This window comes from Rhineura floridana, chromosome 1, assembly GCF_030035675.1.
Source record: "Rhineura floridana isolate rRhiFlo1 chromosome 1, rRhiFlo1.hap2, whole genome shotgun sequence".
Classification (NCBI taxonomy): domain Eukaryota; kingdom Metazoa; phylum Chordata; class Lepidosauria; order Squamata; family Rhineuridae; genus Rhineura; species Rhineura floridana.
In genome coordinates this window covers 119049099-119063774 of record NC_084480.1, presented here as the reverse complement: position 1 = coordinate 119063774, position 14676 = coordinate 119049099, and the positions used below count along the sequence as shown (strand labels likewise).

General features: G+C 40.0%; 1 protein-coding gene across 3 annotated transcripts in view; it reads right to left on the bottom strand.

The window, feature by feature from the left end:
- Nucleotides 1–14676, bottom strand: part of CNTLN (centlein) — a 268051-nt gene that overhangs the window by 136816 nt on the left and 116559 nt on the right. For all 3 annotated transcript variants that reach the window (XM_061630573.1, XM_061630579.1, XM_061630586.1), the window contains 2 exons: nucleotides 11839–11960; nucleotides 3218–3343 (listed from right to left, as the gene is read on the bottom strand). In XM_061630573.1, the coding sequence (XP_061486557.1) occupies nucleotides 3218–3343; nucleotides 11839–11960 (248 nt within the window). The remainder of the gene's footprint in view (nucleotides 1–3217; nucleotides 3344–11838; nucleotides 11961–14676) is intronic.

Below are 14676 nucleotides of genomic sequence, written 5' to 3'. Positions count from 1 at the left end.
TTTCAATGTAACATTGCGGAATGTGAAAAATCCATGCTGGCTACAGTATACAGCCACTCTTGTGGCTGTATAATACAAAGTATCAGTAGATGCTATTAACCAAAAATCACTGATGCAATATGCTCATCATAGAAGATATAGTCTTATATCTTACCTTGCTTCTTTTTTCCACTGCTGATATTGATGTTTATTTATTTATTTATTATTTGATGTATATCCTGCCCTTTCTCCCAGCAGGATATTCTCAGAGCAAGGCTTTATCATTTGAAGCCTTCACAGGAAATTTAAGGAAAATCTGATGCTCCCACCAATAAGACCATTCAATTTACAATCTTCCTTGTCAATGAATGACATTTGTTACAATTTAGAAGTAAATTTCACGACTTTGAGGATAAAGCATTTGAAAAATTAGCCTTTTTTCCCTAGATCTATCACTATAATTCATAAGCAGAACTTTATACAGGTCTTTCAAGTTTCCTTTATTTCTTCTTCACCAGTATTTGGTGTAGTGGTTAAGGTGTTGGACTACGACCTGGGAGACCAGTGTTCGAATCCCCACATAACCATGAAGCTCACTGGGTGACCTTGGGCCAGTCACTGTCTCTCAGCATCATGAAAACCTATTCATAGGGTCGCCATAAATTGGAATCGACTTGAAGGCAGTACATTTACATTTTTTCCCTATCCTTAATACACACACACACACATTTAATTTTGCTTCTTCCAAGAAGACCAAGGTTACAGCCAACCTTAAAAGTACACTGAACTCAGACAATGTTTTTTTATAACAGTATACTATCTTAATTGGATTGCCAATGCTAGTACATCTGTCATCAACAACTATTTTTTCTGTGAATGGCTACTCCGTGGCGCAAAGATCCTCCGTGGCGCAGAGTGGTAAGCGGCGGTAATGAAGCCGAAAGCTCTGCTCACGGCCGGAGTTCGATTCCAACGGAAGGAGGAAGTTAAATCTCCGGTAAAAGGGGTCAAGGTCCACTCAGCCTTCCATCCATCCGTGGTGGGTAAAATGAGTACCCGGCATATGCTGGGGGGGTAAAGAAAGGCCGGGGAAGGAACTGGCAATCCCACCCCATATATACGGTCTGCCTAGTAAATGTCACAAGACGTCACCCTAAGAGTCAGAAACTACTCGCACTACAAGTGCAGGGACACCTTTACCTTTTTACTCTTATTTACTTATTAGATTTATATCCTTCCTCTCAGTAGACCATCTGTAGTTTACTTCATTTCATTTCCTGATCTCAGTGTTCCCAACCGGAACCATGTATACTATACCAGGCAGGATACCGTTATGCATATGATGAAGTCCACAATAGCTTATGCCATAATAAATTTGTTTGTTTAAGGAATGACAAGGTTCCTTGTCATGTAATGAACTAAATCGTTGTGTGTACAGAGCAAATTCCACAAGTACAATGGAAGCTCTCCCCTCTCTCCTCTCCCTGCATGACTCCCAGATCTGTTCTGGAGGGTTGGGGGAAATCCCAGACCAAATATGAGATATGCAAGGGGGAGCACAGGGAGGAAAAGTTCTGTCACACCACAGAAGTTGTTCTGAGCATGCAATTCGGTAATTGGATACAAACGTCTATTATTTTTGTTGCACCAAACTAACTTGGCTACCCCTCTGAAATGTTTTTCCATAGTCTTTTCCTAAAATGTCAGAATACCCCATTGTGTTCAAAACATAATCCTGAAATACAATCTGCCAAGGCAGGATCTAGTGCTTGAAACAATGGAGCAGAATCAGAGTTTTTAAAAGTTGCAAGATGTAGGAAATACTTTAAAAAAAAATTCTTCAGCTTTCAGGAGTTCTATGGAAGAATCACATAGAAAGAATTACATTGAATTACACTGAATAATAGATATCTATTATTCCAGGACTGCTTATGCTATTTATGTAGCCAATGCTACAAGAACCTATGATGTCAGGAACTGTGTCAGGCAATCATTATCCTGGCAGTCATGGTGTCATAATGTAAAGATTTAAAAAGAGAACAAGAGGACCCAACCATCACCAACCAGAGGCATGGTTGTCTGGGGAGAGGGATGATTCCTCTACCAGGAGAGGAGGCAAAAGGCTTTAAGGACCCTGCCTTTTTCTTCCAGTAGGAAACATTTGATGAATGTTATCTATCATCCTCAGGTAAATAGCTGATGCTATGGAGATAAAAGTATTCTGGTAGTTTAAAGGGAGGTTATTCAACATTTTCACTGCTGAGATAATATTCTGGATGTTCTATCAATACAGGCATGCTCCTGACAAATACACTGAAGTCTCAAAAGAACAGAAAAAACTGTACAGTTTTAAGTATGATCAATGCTAAACAACAAATCAACTTGACAAAAGACATTTTAAAACATAATTAAAAGGATAATTATGCAATGCCTACCAACTTGCTTTTGTCTAGTATGAAAGGAAATGTTCTCACTTCACCAGGGTGAGTGTGATAGTCTAGGAATTATAAGATCAAAGAGACAAACTGTATGTTTTCTAAAGTAAGAATTCCTTCACCAAGTTTTACACTTACTACAGCTAAAAGAGCTGTGTGAAGGGATCAGTTCTAAACCCAAAGGACAGGCTGTGCATGGCAAGAAAGAGAGCAACTCCCTTGTGCTTTTCGCAGGTCACTATGAAGGACCATGTTAGCAGATCCACTCCAGACCCTTAACAGGCAGCTCTGCTCCTACCAGTAATTAGCTTGGACAGCTCTGGCTCCAAGAGTAGCAGCAAGGCTACAACATAATGAGCTCAGCTGGGATTAGCAGGACAGGGCAGGGAACCAAGAGAGCTGAGGCATTCTGCATTGCGTATGTATCAAGGAGATCAAACAAGGATGGCTGGCTAGGTTATCCCCTCATCCCCTCATTCCAAAAATGAAGCACGGCAGTGTGTAAAATACAGGCTAATGAAGAGCGACACCTCCAACAGATGAGAGCCACATTAATTAACACAATCCCTAGATCATGTAATACTGATTCTGTTAGTGCTAGCAAACTTGTTGTCACTGATTTAAGAGGTGAGGTGGGGGAGAGGCTAATGTTTTTCCTCTCTGTTTCTGAGAGATGAAGACGATTTAATTTCAGCATTTGAAAGAATTCCTTCGTGTGGCCTTCAAACCCCAACAAGAAAAAGATTTAGAGAACTAGCAGCACATTTCTCAATGTATATGTATTTTTAAATAAATTCACTCACTTTTCAATCAATAGCTTTTTGTGTTCCTTTCTGAAATAAGCCAGCTCATTCCATACAGCATCAGAATCTTCTTGACATAGCTGCTGGGGATCTGGACGCTCCTTTCCACTTTTAGTGCTTCCAGGCCTGAATTTAAACAAACAATAACATGTAATTGTATTACTAAAACACAACCACTAAATTTGGTGTATAGAAATTAAAGCTCCAGTGAACTAATTTCAGAAAGATAAACTGCTGATGTGGCACCAGAGTTCAGAACTGATGTGTGTCAAACTATAGCGCTATCTCTCATTCATACAGTCAGCAGGGAGACAGTGAAAGGTAAAGATGTCAGACGCAGTCTCAGATAAAGGTTAGGAGCCACCAATTCTCTGAACATCCAGTGTCAACTGTTAAGTAACACAAGCACTTGATCTGAAGGAAGTAGCAACCTCTCCCTATGTCAAAGTAGCTCAGTAAGAGGAAAGGAGATCTTAAAGGAAATCAAGGAACATGAGATGATTTCAAACCCTCTTTTTGTAAGGAAATTGCAAAGACTCCTGAAGATTAAGAAGGTGAATGAGATAGTAACCCCTAAATTATTTCAGGGTCCCCAGTTTTGACAGTGACACAAAAATGTCAATGGAGGAAGTTTGCTGAAATAGCAAAAGGCTAGATGGTTGGGATACAGAAAAGTTTAACATTATAGCAGCAGTTGCCAAATATATTAGATCTGTACAGATGTATGGAAAATGCACACTGAATACTACAAGCAGATCATGTTTCTCATATTCTAGTTCATAATATTAACCAGCCTTGTCCAACTTGGTGCCCTCCAGATGTTTGGGACGACAGCTACCATCACTCCTGACCGGTGTTCATGTTTGCAGGAGCTGATAGAAGTTGTAAACCCAAACATCTAGAGCAGCCTTTCCCAACCAGTGTGCCTCCAGATGTTGTTGGACCACAATTCCCATCTTTCCTGACCATTGGCAATGCTGGCTGAGGCTGATGGGAGTTGTGGTCCAATAACATCTGGAGGCACACTGGTTGGGAAAGGCTGATCTAGAGGATGAGAGGTTATAGAACGCTAATACCACAATACTACAATAATTAATTAGCATATATCAGTTGTTACTGGCAAGACTGAAGGTGGAATCCAATGGTTGTTGCTCTACTGAACGAAGGAATCCATCGGCAGAATGAGTAAGGAAGGCACTTTTCAATGACCCCCCCAAATATGGTAGTTTCTTTTAAGGCCATTGGAACTCCACAAACCATGATGTCTTCATATACAGCCCTCACATGGAGGCCCGTTTCCACAAATTGCGCTTCCACATTAATGATGCTGGCCACAAGCCCATTGTCAGGGCCATGCACTTCCCATAGCCACCAAAACGATGCAGGCTACAACTTTCTGCGAAAACATCCATGACATCACACTCATATGTGAAACCTCTGTTTTAATTAATTGTGTTCAACAGTCCAACTGGCTGATAGTCAAAGGCATCAAATTCTGGTCTGGTTCTGGTAAACTTGGGTCAGATCTCTGCTTAGCCATGAGACTCACTGGGTGGCCTTGGATAAGTCACTGCCTTTCAGCCAAACATACCCCTGCCCCCATGGTTGTTGCTAACTTAATTTTTTATAAATCCACATACATTGCCTTGATCTACTGAGTACCAGTTTTCTGCTTGGGAAGAGTAAATTCTGCTTGGGAAGAGAATGTTACTGTTGTACAACAAACTGCAACTAAACTTGGAATTCTGGTGTCTTTCTTTGGAAAGAATGTGGAAATGTGAATTGTAAACATGCCACAACACAAATGTTACATGAAAGGCTTTGTAGCAAGAACTGACATTTGACATTGTCCATTTACCTCCAAAATGAATACTGCTCATGACATTACGACGTGTTCAATTTACATTCATAGTGTGTTGTGTCTAAGGTTTGAACCTGATCCCACACAACGAGGACAGAAAAAGGTAAATGATCAACAGACAACAGGAGAAAATCCTGCTAATTTATGCCTTGCATAAACAACCCTACTGAATATGGTGAGTCAGAAGTGAAAAACTATACTGAAAGAACAAAGCGTTATGAGATGCACTTATTACAGTTAACCGTCTTTGATATGCAGTAGTTTGTAAAAACTGTAATAGAAGCAAGCACATAAACAGAGCTCAAATTCACAGTGATAAAAAGAGAATCAAGCAGTGGAATTTTCCTAAAATCAAATTATAAGGCAACGTGTATTTGCACGTGTTCTTGAAAAACATCTGTTTTGCATATTATCCATATAATGATACATTAGTATTTAAATTTTAAATAGCAACTATTAAGGTTTTATTGATTTATTGGTTTTATTAGATTCTCAAAATATTATTATACACATTTCTAAACATTAGGAATTTTAAATTAAAAATATTATTTTTTTAAAAAAACAAACTTTCTGAAAATAATTTATAGTGCAAAGGATTTTCATTAAAATCTTGACCCATTCCAGTCTGGGTTCAGGCCTGGTTATGGGACTGAATCAACCTTGGTCGCCCTGTTTGATGACCTTTATTGAGAGAAGGACAGGTGGAGTGCAACCCTGTTATTCTTACTTGATCTTTTGGCGGCTTTTGATACTACTGACTATGGTATCCTTCTGAGCCAACTTGGTGAGATGGATATCAGAGGTACTGTTTTACTGTGGTTACAATTCAATCTCCAGGGTCATTTTCAGAACAGAGCATTGGGTGATTGTCTTTCAGCCCCCTGACAGTTATGCTGTGAGACGCCGCAGGGTGCCATCTTGTTCCCAATGCTGTTTAACATCAATATGATGGCCTTGGGAGCAGTGATCAGGAGATTTGGAGTGAAGTGTCAGCAGTATGCTGATGATACCCAGCTCTATTTCTCTGTAACATCTGAATGAATGAGGGCCAATAAACTGAGTCTGAATCCTAGCAAGACAGAGACATTGTGGGTTGGTGGTTCCCGAGTTCAGATAATTGGTCAGTTGCTTGCTTTGGATGGAGTCATACTCCCTCTGAAAGAGCAGTTTTGTGGTCTGGGGGTGCTCCTGGATCCATCTTTGTCACTAGAGGCCCAGGTGACCTCAGTGGCTAGGAGTGCCTTTTACCAGCTTTGGCTGATAAAGACAGCTGCAGCTGTTTCTGGGCCGGAATAGCCTGACCACTATTGTTCATGCATTGGTAATCTCCAGGCTGGATTACTGTAATGCGCTCTATGTGGGATTGCCCTTGAGGTTGGTCTGGAAGCTGCAGCTGGTGCAAAATGCAGCAGTGCAGCCGCTCACTGGGACAGGGTATCGCCAACATGTCACCCTGTTGCTGAAAGAATTGCACTGGCTGCCCATTACATACCAGGCCAAGTTCAAGATTCTGGTTTTGATGCACAAAACCCTATATAAGTTTGGGACCAGGATAGCTGAAAGATTGTCTTATCTCTTATATACCCAGTCGATCACTGTGCTCTGCAAGCAAGGGCCTTCTGCAGATTCCATTTTATCAGGAAGACTGTTCCACACAACATAGGAAGTGGACCTTTAGCATTGTGGCACCTACCCTTTGGAAATCGCAGCCCTTAAATATTAGATGGGGCCATCCCTGTTATCCCTGTTCCAGTAGGGGACTGGAAACAAAGCCCTATGAGGAGAGACTGAAAGAACTGGGCATGTTTAGCCTTGAGAAGAGAAGACTGAGGGGAGATATGATAGCACTCTTCCAAGTACTTGAAAGGTTGCCATGCAGTGGAGGGCCGGGATCTCTTCTCAATCGTCCCAGAGTGCAGGACACGGAATAATGGGCTCAAGTTGCAGGAAGCCAGATTTCAACTGGACATCAGGAAAAACTTCCTAACTGTTAGAGCCATACGACAATGGAACAATTACCTAGAGAGGTAGTGTGCTCTCCAACACTGGAGGCATTCAAGAGGCAGCTGGACAGCCATCTGTTGGGAATGCTTTGATTTGGATTCCTGCATTGTGCAGGGAGATGCTCTTGGAGGTCGCTGATTCATAGGGTCGCCATAAGTTGCAGTCGACTTGGAGGCACATAACAACAACAATTGCACAGGGGGTTGAACTCGATGGCCTTGTAGGCCCCTTCGAACTCTACTGTTCTATGATTCTATCTTTTTGGTGCCTATTGAAGACCTTCCTCTTTTAACAAGCCTTTTAAGTAAAAACCTTATCCCAGTCTGCATGTGTTGGAATTGCTTTTTAAGGTGTTTTTAAAGATGTTTTGTTTTAATATGTTTTTAAAGATGTTTTGTTTTAATACATTTTAAAGTCTGTTTTTAAGGTGTTTTAGAGTGTTTGTAGTGTTTTTTTGCTGCCCTGGGCTCCTTTTGGGAGGAGGGTCAGGATATAAATTAATTAACAATGTATAACTTTTTGGTATGCATGCAATGCCCTGTATTTTAATTTACACCAGCAAGACAGTCTACTGTGTGCAATAATTCCAAGCAGTATTATTTCTGAGAGAACTGGTCCTAGGGTAGTACAATGCTTTACTTAAATACTATTCTTTGATGTGCCTGTAAAAGCCACATGGCATATTCAAGGAATATGAGATTCCTTTGTTGCTGCAATTCTGAAGGGATTTCTTGTGTCTCAAAAAGGACAGGGTAAGGTAGATGTGCCAGTTTATATACTATGTAATCTTCCCTTTTGTGTCTAGCTTGACAAACAAAGTTCTGGTCTAATATCTTTACAGGGATTCTCTCAAACGGACCTTACAAAGGAATAAAACACCTCATAACTCCCCATATATATATTAATTAGAATTCTTCAGCTTGATCCAATATTCTATGGGTGCTCTGCTGCATACAAGGAGCTCCCCCGAAGTAAGAATTTATCATTCACTACAATGCTGTGCTTCAAGTGCACAACAGGGATGAAAAGTGTGAAGCTGTCCCAAACATTGAAATGAATGTGATAACTGTCCACAGGCGTCTCACATCTCTATTGAAGGGAAGCCAAAGAATGTATGAAACCATTTTTGGAAATCTTTAGATTCACATTCTGTGGAACATTCCTCTGTTAGGGCTTCTCCTGATGATTAATTTATATAAGAATAATTCTGTGCAAACACCATTATTTAGGAGGGTACATCGGTTGCAGAGGTATCACATTTCCACAGCGATATTTTTATCAGAAAACGGTATTTCTGCTGACAGCTAATATAATAGTTGCTAGTGCCTGATAGACTGTGTTTGTACAAGTGTTATGGGCACCTACAGGATTCTGATTGAATGACAACTCACTGGCCCAAGCCTACATTCATTTTGTGAATATTCTAGACTGAAAAACTCTGTCTTCCCCTTGTGTATGAGGAATCATGAAGCCCTTCAGATATCAAAGAATATGCAAACACTTATAAACCTCTCTTTTCCACAATAATAAGGAGACCTGTAGTTCAGTGGTATAGCAAATGCTTCACATTCAAAAGGTTCCAGGTTTAATCCAGATCTCCAGAAAGGGCTTGAAAAGATCTATCTGATTTGCTTTAGGCAACGTCCTATACAATGTTATTTCAAGAGCAATTTCTTTTCACAATTTGGCTGCCTGAAAGGCTTTCCAGTGATGTACTGCTTGCAGCATATGTCTCCCCAGTTAAACTAATGATGGCTGTGTGGGAAACAAGTGTGGGAAACAAGATATTATGCTACTGACATTGGATCAGGGCTAGCATGAACGTGGTCCTGAAGGAAATATTTGGGGTTTTTTATTGTTCAGAAAGCTCCTTGGTCACTGATACTACAGACCCTGCACACAGATGATCAGTTTATAAGATTGAATTTATTCATTTACCTAGCAAAGAGGCACATTCAATAAACACACCAAAACATTACTACTGAAAACTGGGGTTTCCAGGGAGAGGAGCATTCATGCTAATTTGCTGTGTTCATTGAACAACACTGTTCCTATGTGGTTGTGATTCTGGGATCTCATTCTAAATGGCTCAAAGAAAACTGCTTTTACTTAATTTGGTAAATGTACCCAAGTGTCTCACAGTAACTCTGCATATTAAAACAAAAAATAAAAGAGTGGTGTGTACTTTTTTACTACTAGTTCAACATACCTATGAGCCCACAGAGCCATCATCAAGAGGCTCCCATTTGGTTGGGGCAGGGGGGTGGGGGGAAGGAAATAATGGAAGCAGAAAAGATGGTCATTTTATTTCTTTTAATAAAGTCAGGCACACAACAACCATCTACAGCAAATTAAAAAAAAACAGCAAAGGCCTCTGTAGAAATCAATACATGGCCTTGATTCAGAGTTATTCCTAAAAACCCATTCAAAGAAGTAGCAGAATCTCAATTAGTTTTACTGTTTTTCAACTACCATTGCTAAATCCAGACACATAATTTGATCACCTTAATCCTGATGATTTATAAGTGATTCATTAGCAATGCAATCTGAAATTTAATTAGCAATGTAATCCATGAAAAGTAATTGATGTGCCCACACCTAACTTTTATTGAAGAATGGTGATGTAGTTTTGTTCATGTGGCCTGCCAGTCCCTTAGATCTTTTGCTGAGATGGCCCAAATGAAGCGATGAGAACAGGGAGCAACAAACAGACCTTAGGCGCATGACCATAGGTCCATCTAGCCCAGGAGGAGTAACTGAGATCATTTAAATGAGCATTTCAGGCACTGAACATGTGACTTATCTTCTGCTTCTGACCATTATAAAATAATCAGTAACAAATCTAGGGTATGACACAGCATTAGTTGGCAAGAAAGATTAAAAAAATAACACCAAAACTACTTTGGTGGCCCAGAAAATAAGCAATCACAGGACAGTGAGCCGAATGGAACATGTTATGTGCCTTCAAGCTGATTACGACTTATGGTGACCCTATGAATCAGTGACATCCAATAGAATGTCATCCAATAGTGACATCATGAACCACCCTGTTCAGATCTTGCAAGTTGTGGTCTGTGGCTTCCTTTATGGAATCAATCCATCTCTTGTTTGGCCTTTCTTTTTTTCTGCTCCCTTCTGTTTTTCCAAGCATTATAGTCTTTCCTAGTGAATCATGTCTTCTCATTATGTGTCCTAAGTATGATAACCTCATTTTCATCATTTTAGCTTCTAGTGATAGTACACCATCCCAATATGGATTCCCATATTGATTTGAAAAAACTCAAAATTTACATATTATTTATTAGATTTCTTACCAGCCTTTCACCACAAGGTCCCAGGGTGGATTCCAACAATGCAAAAACACAATACTAAAATTACTTAAAACAATTTATAATCAAAATAACAGGGTAAGTCCTCGAAAGATATATCTCAGGTGTGGGTGCATCTTCAGCATATGATGAAAGGTACACGATGCCGCTGCCAGACACACCTCTGTGGGGAATTCCACAATTTAGGGAGAAACCTGTGAGGGTGGTAAAACTACCAAGAGGGCTCCTGTGCTGATCTTAACACCTGAAAGGATCTGTAGGGAAGAAGGTAGTCTTTCAGATATTTGGGGCCCAAGTTGTTTATGGCTTTAAACACTAATGCACACACCTTAAATTGTGCACAGAAATGGCAACCAGTGCAGCTGTTTTAAAACATGAGTTATGAGAGTTCTAAATGGAAACCCAACCAGTAATCTGGCTGCTGCATTTTGGAACAGTTGAAGTTTCCATCATCTTCAAGGGTAGCCATTATGGAAATTACCAGTACATGCAGAACATTGGCCGAGTCATCTCTGTCCAAAAGAGGCTATAGCGATGAACCAGCTGGAGCTGGAAACAGGCACTCCTAGTGATCGAGGCCACCTGAGCCTCCAGTGACAATATGGGACCCAAGCTACAGATCTCCTACTAGATGTCTGTAGTTGAAAATACAAGCTGTTCTTATCCATCCCTCATTGAATTTATAGTCATATCACATGAGCTAACAGCAAAAATGGGGTTTATTAATAAAATATTTCCGGTATCTATAATGGTTATTGCATATTATGCAGAATTATTTGAAGTAAACTGCAGTGTATAGCTAAATCTACATATAAACAAATTCATGAAACAATTAAACTAATTAATTAAAAGAGGTTTAAGAAAGTTTAAAAAATTGACAACTTCAAGGAAGTAGCCATGTTAAGTTCATCACAGCAAAAAAACAAACAAAGAGGTGGTTTGACATTATTCATCTGAGCCTTGGGCTCAAGCCCTCCCTCCATGCACACACTCAACCTTTCCTCTCCCTTTCATCATGGATAGAGGAAAATAATATCAACAATGGGACCGAACTGCAACAAGCAAGAGGAATAGTCTGTGATAAGCTCAGTGACAATTCACAACAAAAATAAGTGTGGCAACACAGATGGTGCATTTGAATTGATGCATTTACATTGCATCAATCTCCCAGCCACCTTGCCCTTCCCCCTTTATCTTCTTCTGGTCATTCATGAAACTTAAAATGGGAGCTAAACTTAACTGGAATACCAGTTTATGCCACTTATTTCTTCATATGAGTCTGCATAATGTGTTGTCTTCCAATAAAGACCAACAGTATAAAGAGATTATTTTTCCCTGCTTCCATCTACTTCCTTTCTAGAATACCTAAGCAACAAAAGTTACATTTGGATTTAATACATATGATTTTAATGAGCTATGTAACATACTTGCTATAGCCTTCCTCCCATTGTTTTAATTGCTTTTTTACTGCTCTGTAGTTGGTCTGTAACATCTGCAGCCTCTTTTTGCGCTTTTCATGGGTTTGTCTCAGCTCATCATTTTCCTGGATCTGCATAACACCAAGGTGATATAGTAAGACTAAATAAAATGCAAGTGTTTAAAGCAACAGTATGATATAGCTAAGTTTTTTTAAAAAATGTATGTACGATCACCTGCCAACACCCAATTTGTTACACTTAAATTGTAACTGAGAAGACTTCATAGTCATGGCTGATTAGGCTTAACTAGTTCTGTGTCCATCATAAAATCTGAGTAACTACACATTGGTCAGGATCCAAAGAACTGAGCAACTGGTTCTGCATACCCATCAGAATTTTGGATTTGTGTTTCCCAAGCAACATCTGCCAATGTGGCATGGCAAACAACTTTTGAAACCAAAATGTTGAAAGCAGTATTCAAATGACATTAGGGGCAGGGTGGGCAATGCTCTGTTTTTCAAATAAAAAAATAAAATTAAAATCCCATTGGGATTTTCTTAAAAAAATATTTTAAAATAAAACAAAAACCTAATTGACCATTTGGAGCATAGCCATAAAGTCAGTAGTGGATGGCATGGTGGAACAGTGCTGCTCACCTGATGCCCAGTCGCTTGTGCTGTTGCTTACTGGGAAATAAAGGGGGAGGGGCATGGTGGCTGGGAGGTTGGTGCAGTGCAAATGCACCAGCAGCAGCACTGAATTGGCAAATTGGTTTGTGCCATGCTGATCTCACCACCACTTTGTCCCTCTCCTCTGCATTCTAATAAACAGCAGCAATGAGACTGACTCAAGAATTTTAGTCATTTGATTAATTCTTATATGCTTAGTCAATGGATTTATGTGACAATCACTGACATAATATAATTCAGTCAGTTTCTATGGTCTCTGGAACTCCACGTATTAGGGATATTTGTGTGTATGAAAACCAGCTATCATTGGGTGTTTGGGCAACATTCCATTTTGTCAGCCTGCTTGGGGACCCTCCAAAACAGATTTTTGTGGGCAACTGGGCACATTGCAATGTAGAGGGAGAACCAGCAAAAATTTCCTCCTCTATTGTTTCTTCGTGGATGCCTCCTCTGAAGCAACAGCACAAGAATGATAAATTGGTTTCCACCCTGTAAGGATACTTTTAAATATTGGCTCAGATATAGCACCTCTGAACTTTATCCAAGCCCAATTAGGATAGCTTCATGTGTTACAGATTAAGAGTGTACAACACCTAGTGATCACATTTTATACAGTGCCATACCCAAAATGGCTACACACCAGAGCTTGGAATTAGTTAGTTACAAAAAATGAATTTAAAGTAATTTATTACTTTTTTGAGTAACGAGTGGGTAATTTCTTTACATTGTGATTGTAATAAAATGAGGAGTAATTTTATTACTTTTGAGGCATAATTGTAATGTTTCCAGCATTACTTTTGGGCATTACCAGGGTGGGAGCAGGAGAAGTTTTCTCCTCCTCTGACATATGGATGAAAAACATGTGCCTCAAACTGGGCTTCTGCACAGCATCACTCTTCCCTCGTGGGTGTTTAGAAGGCGACAAGGGAGGAGATGGAGAGCGAAACAGGTGGAGTAGGGAAACAATTGTTAAAAAAATAGACAGTGGTGGAGAAGAATGGAGTGGAGGGAGAAATGAGCCAGAGAGCAAGGATGTGGATGAAGGAGGAGAAAGAGGCAGCAACGGAATGGAGATAAAGAACTGTGGAGGTGAGAGACAACAGTGTGTGTGTGTGTGTGTGAGTGTGTGTGTGTGAGTGAGTGTGTGAGTGTGAGAGTGAGTGAGTGTGACAGTGAGTGAGTGTGAGAGTGAGTGAGTGAGTGTGTGTGTGTGTGTGAGAGAGAGAGAGAGAGTGAGAGAGAGAGACAGAGAGAGAGACAGAGAGAGAGAGAATACTGTGTTTCACTTGGCATACGAAGAGGCCTCCGCCACCCTCTCTGATTAATTTGCCACATTTGCAGTGTTTTAACCTTTTTGCATCCCAGGGGAAAATGTTCGGGTGGGTGGGTGTCCCTTAGTTGGTGGCAGGACAGGGTCCCGGAGGTGGCTGAATGAGAAATGATGCTTGCTGGCTAAGTGTGTGTGTGTGTGGAGGGGGACATTGCACTTGGTTTGACATGCAAAGATCTGAGCAGTGGCCTGTGCCTTCCTCCCCACCTCCCTTACCAGGAGAGAGACCACCACTGCTATCTTACGGATAAAAAGAATTATTCTACTACCTCTGTGTGTGGATATTTGTTTTTAAAGTTGTTTTAGGCTACTTAGGTGTGCAGCAGCCAAGGCCAGCACCTTATAGGCATGCTAGTTTTTTTTAAAAGTAACTTAATTAAAGTAACTTAAAGTACTTGTAGTGATTACTTTTAAGTAATAGTAAAGTAATCAATTCCTTTCAGAACAATTGTAATTGTAATGGTAATGTATTCCTTTTTGGGTCATGTAACAGTAATTGTAATTTATTCCTTTTTAAAAATAATCTTCCAAGCTCTGCTACACACACACCTATTCCATTGCATTCTTGTTTGCGCTAGCAAGATGCAACTGGCTGCAGATCCCAGGTACACATACAATGCTCATACATATGGCCATTTTAGACATGATTATATAACTCTTTCTAGGGTGCAGAGTTACATTTGCAGGGATCCAGTCCTACAATTATTAATTAACAGTTCACTCTATTTATGTAGCTACTTGAACACTTTATTTCAAATTTTTGTTGCCCAGGAATCACTATGAAAAAAGGAAAACTTTAAGCCCAGGGAAAACACATTTTCCTCTTAA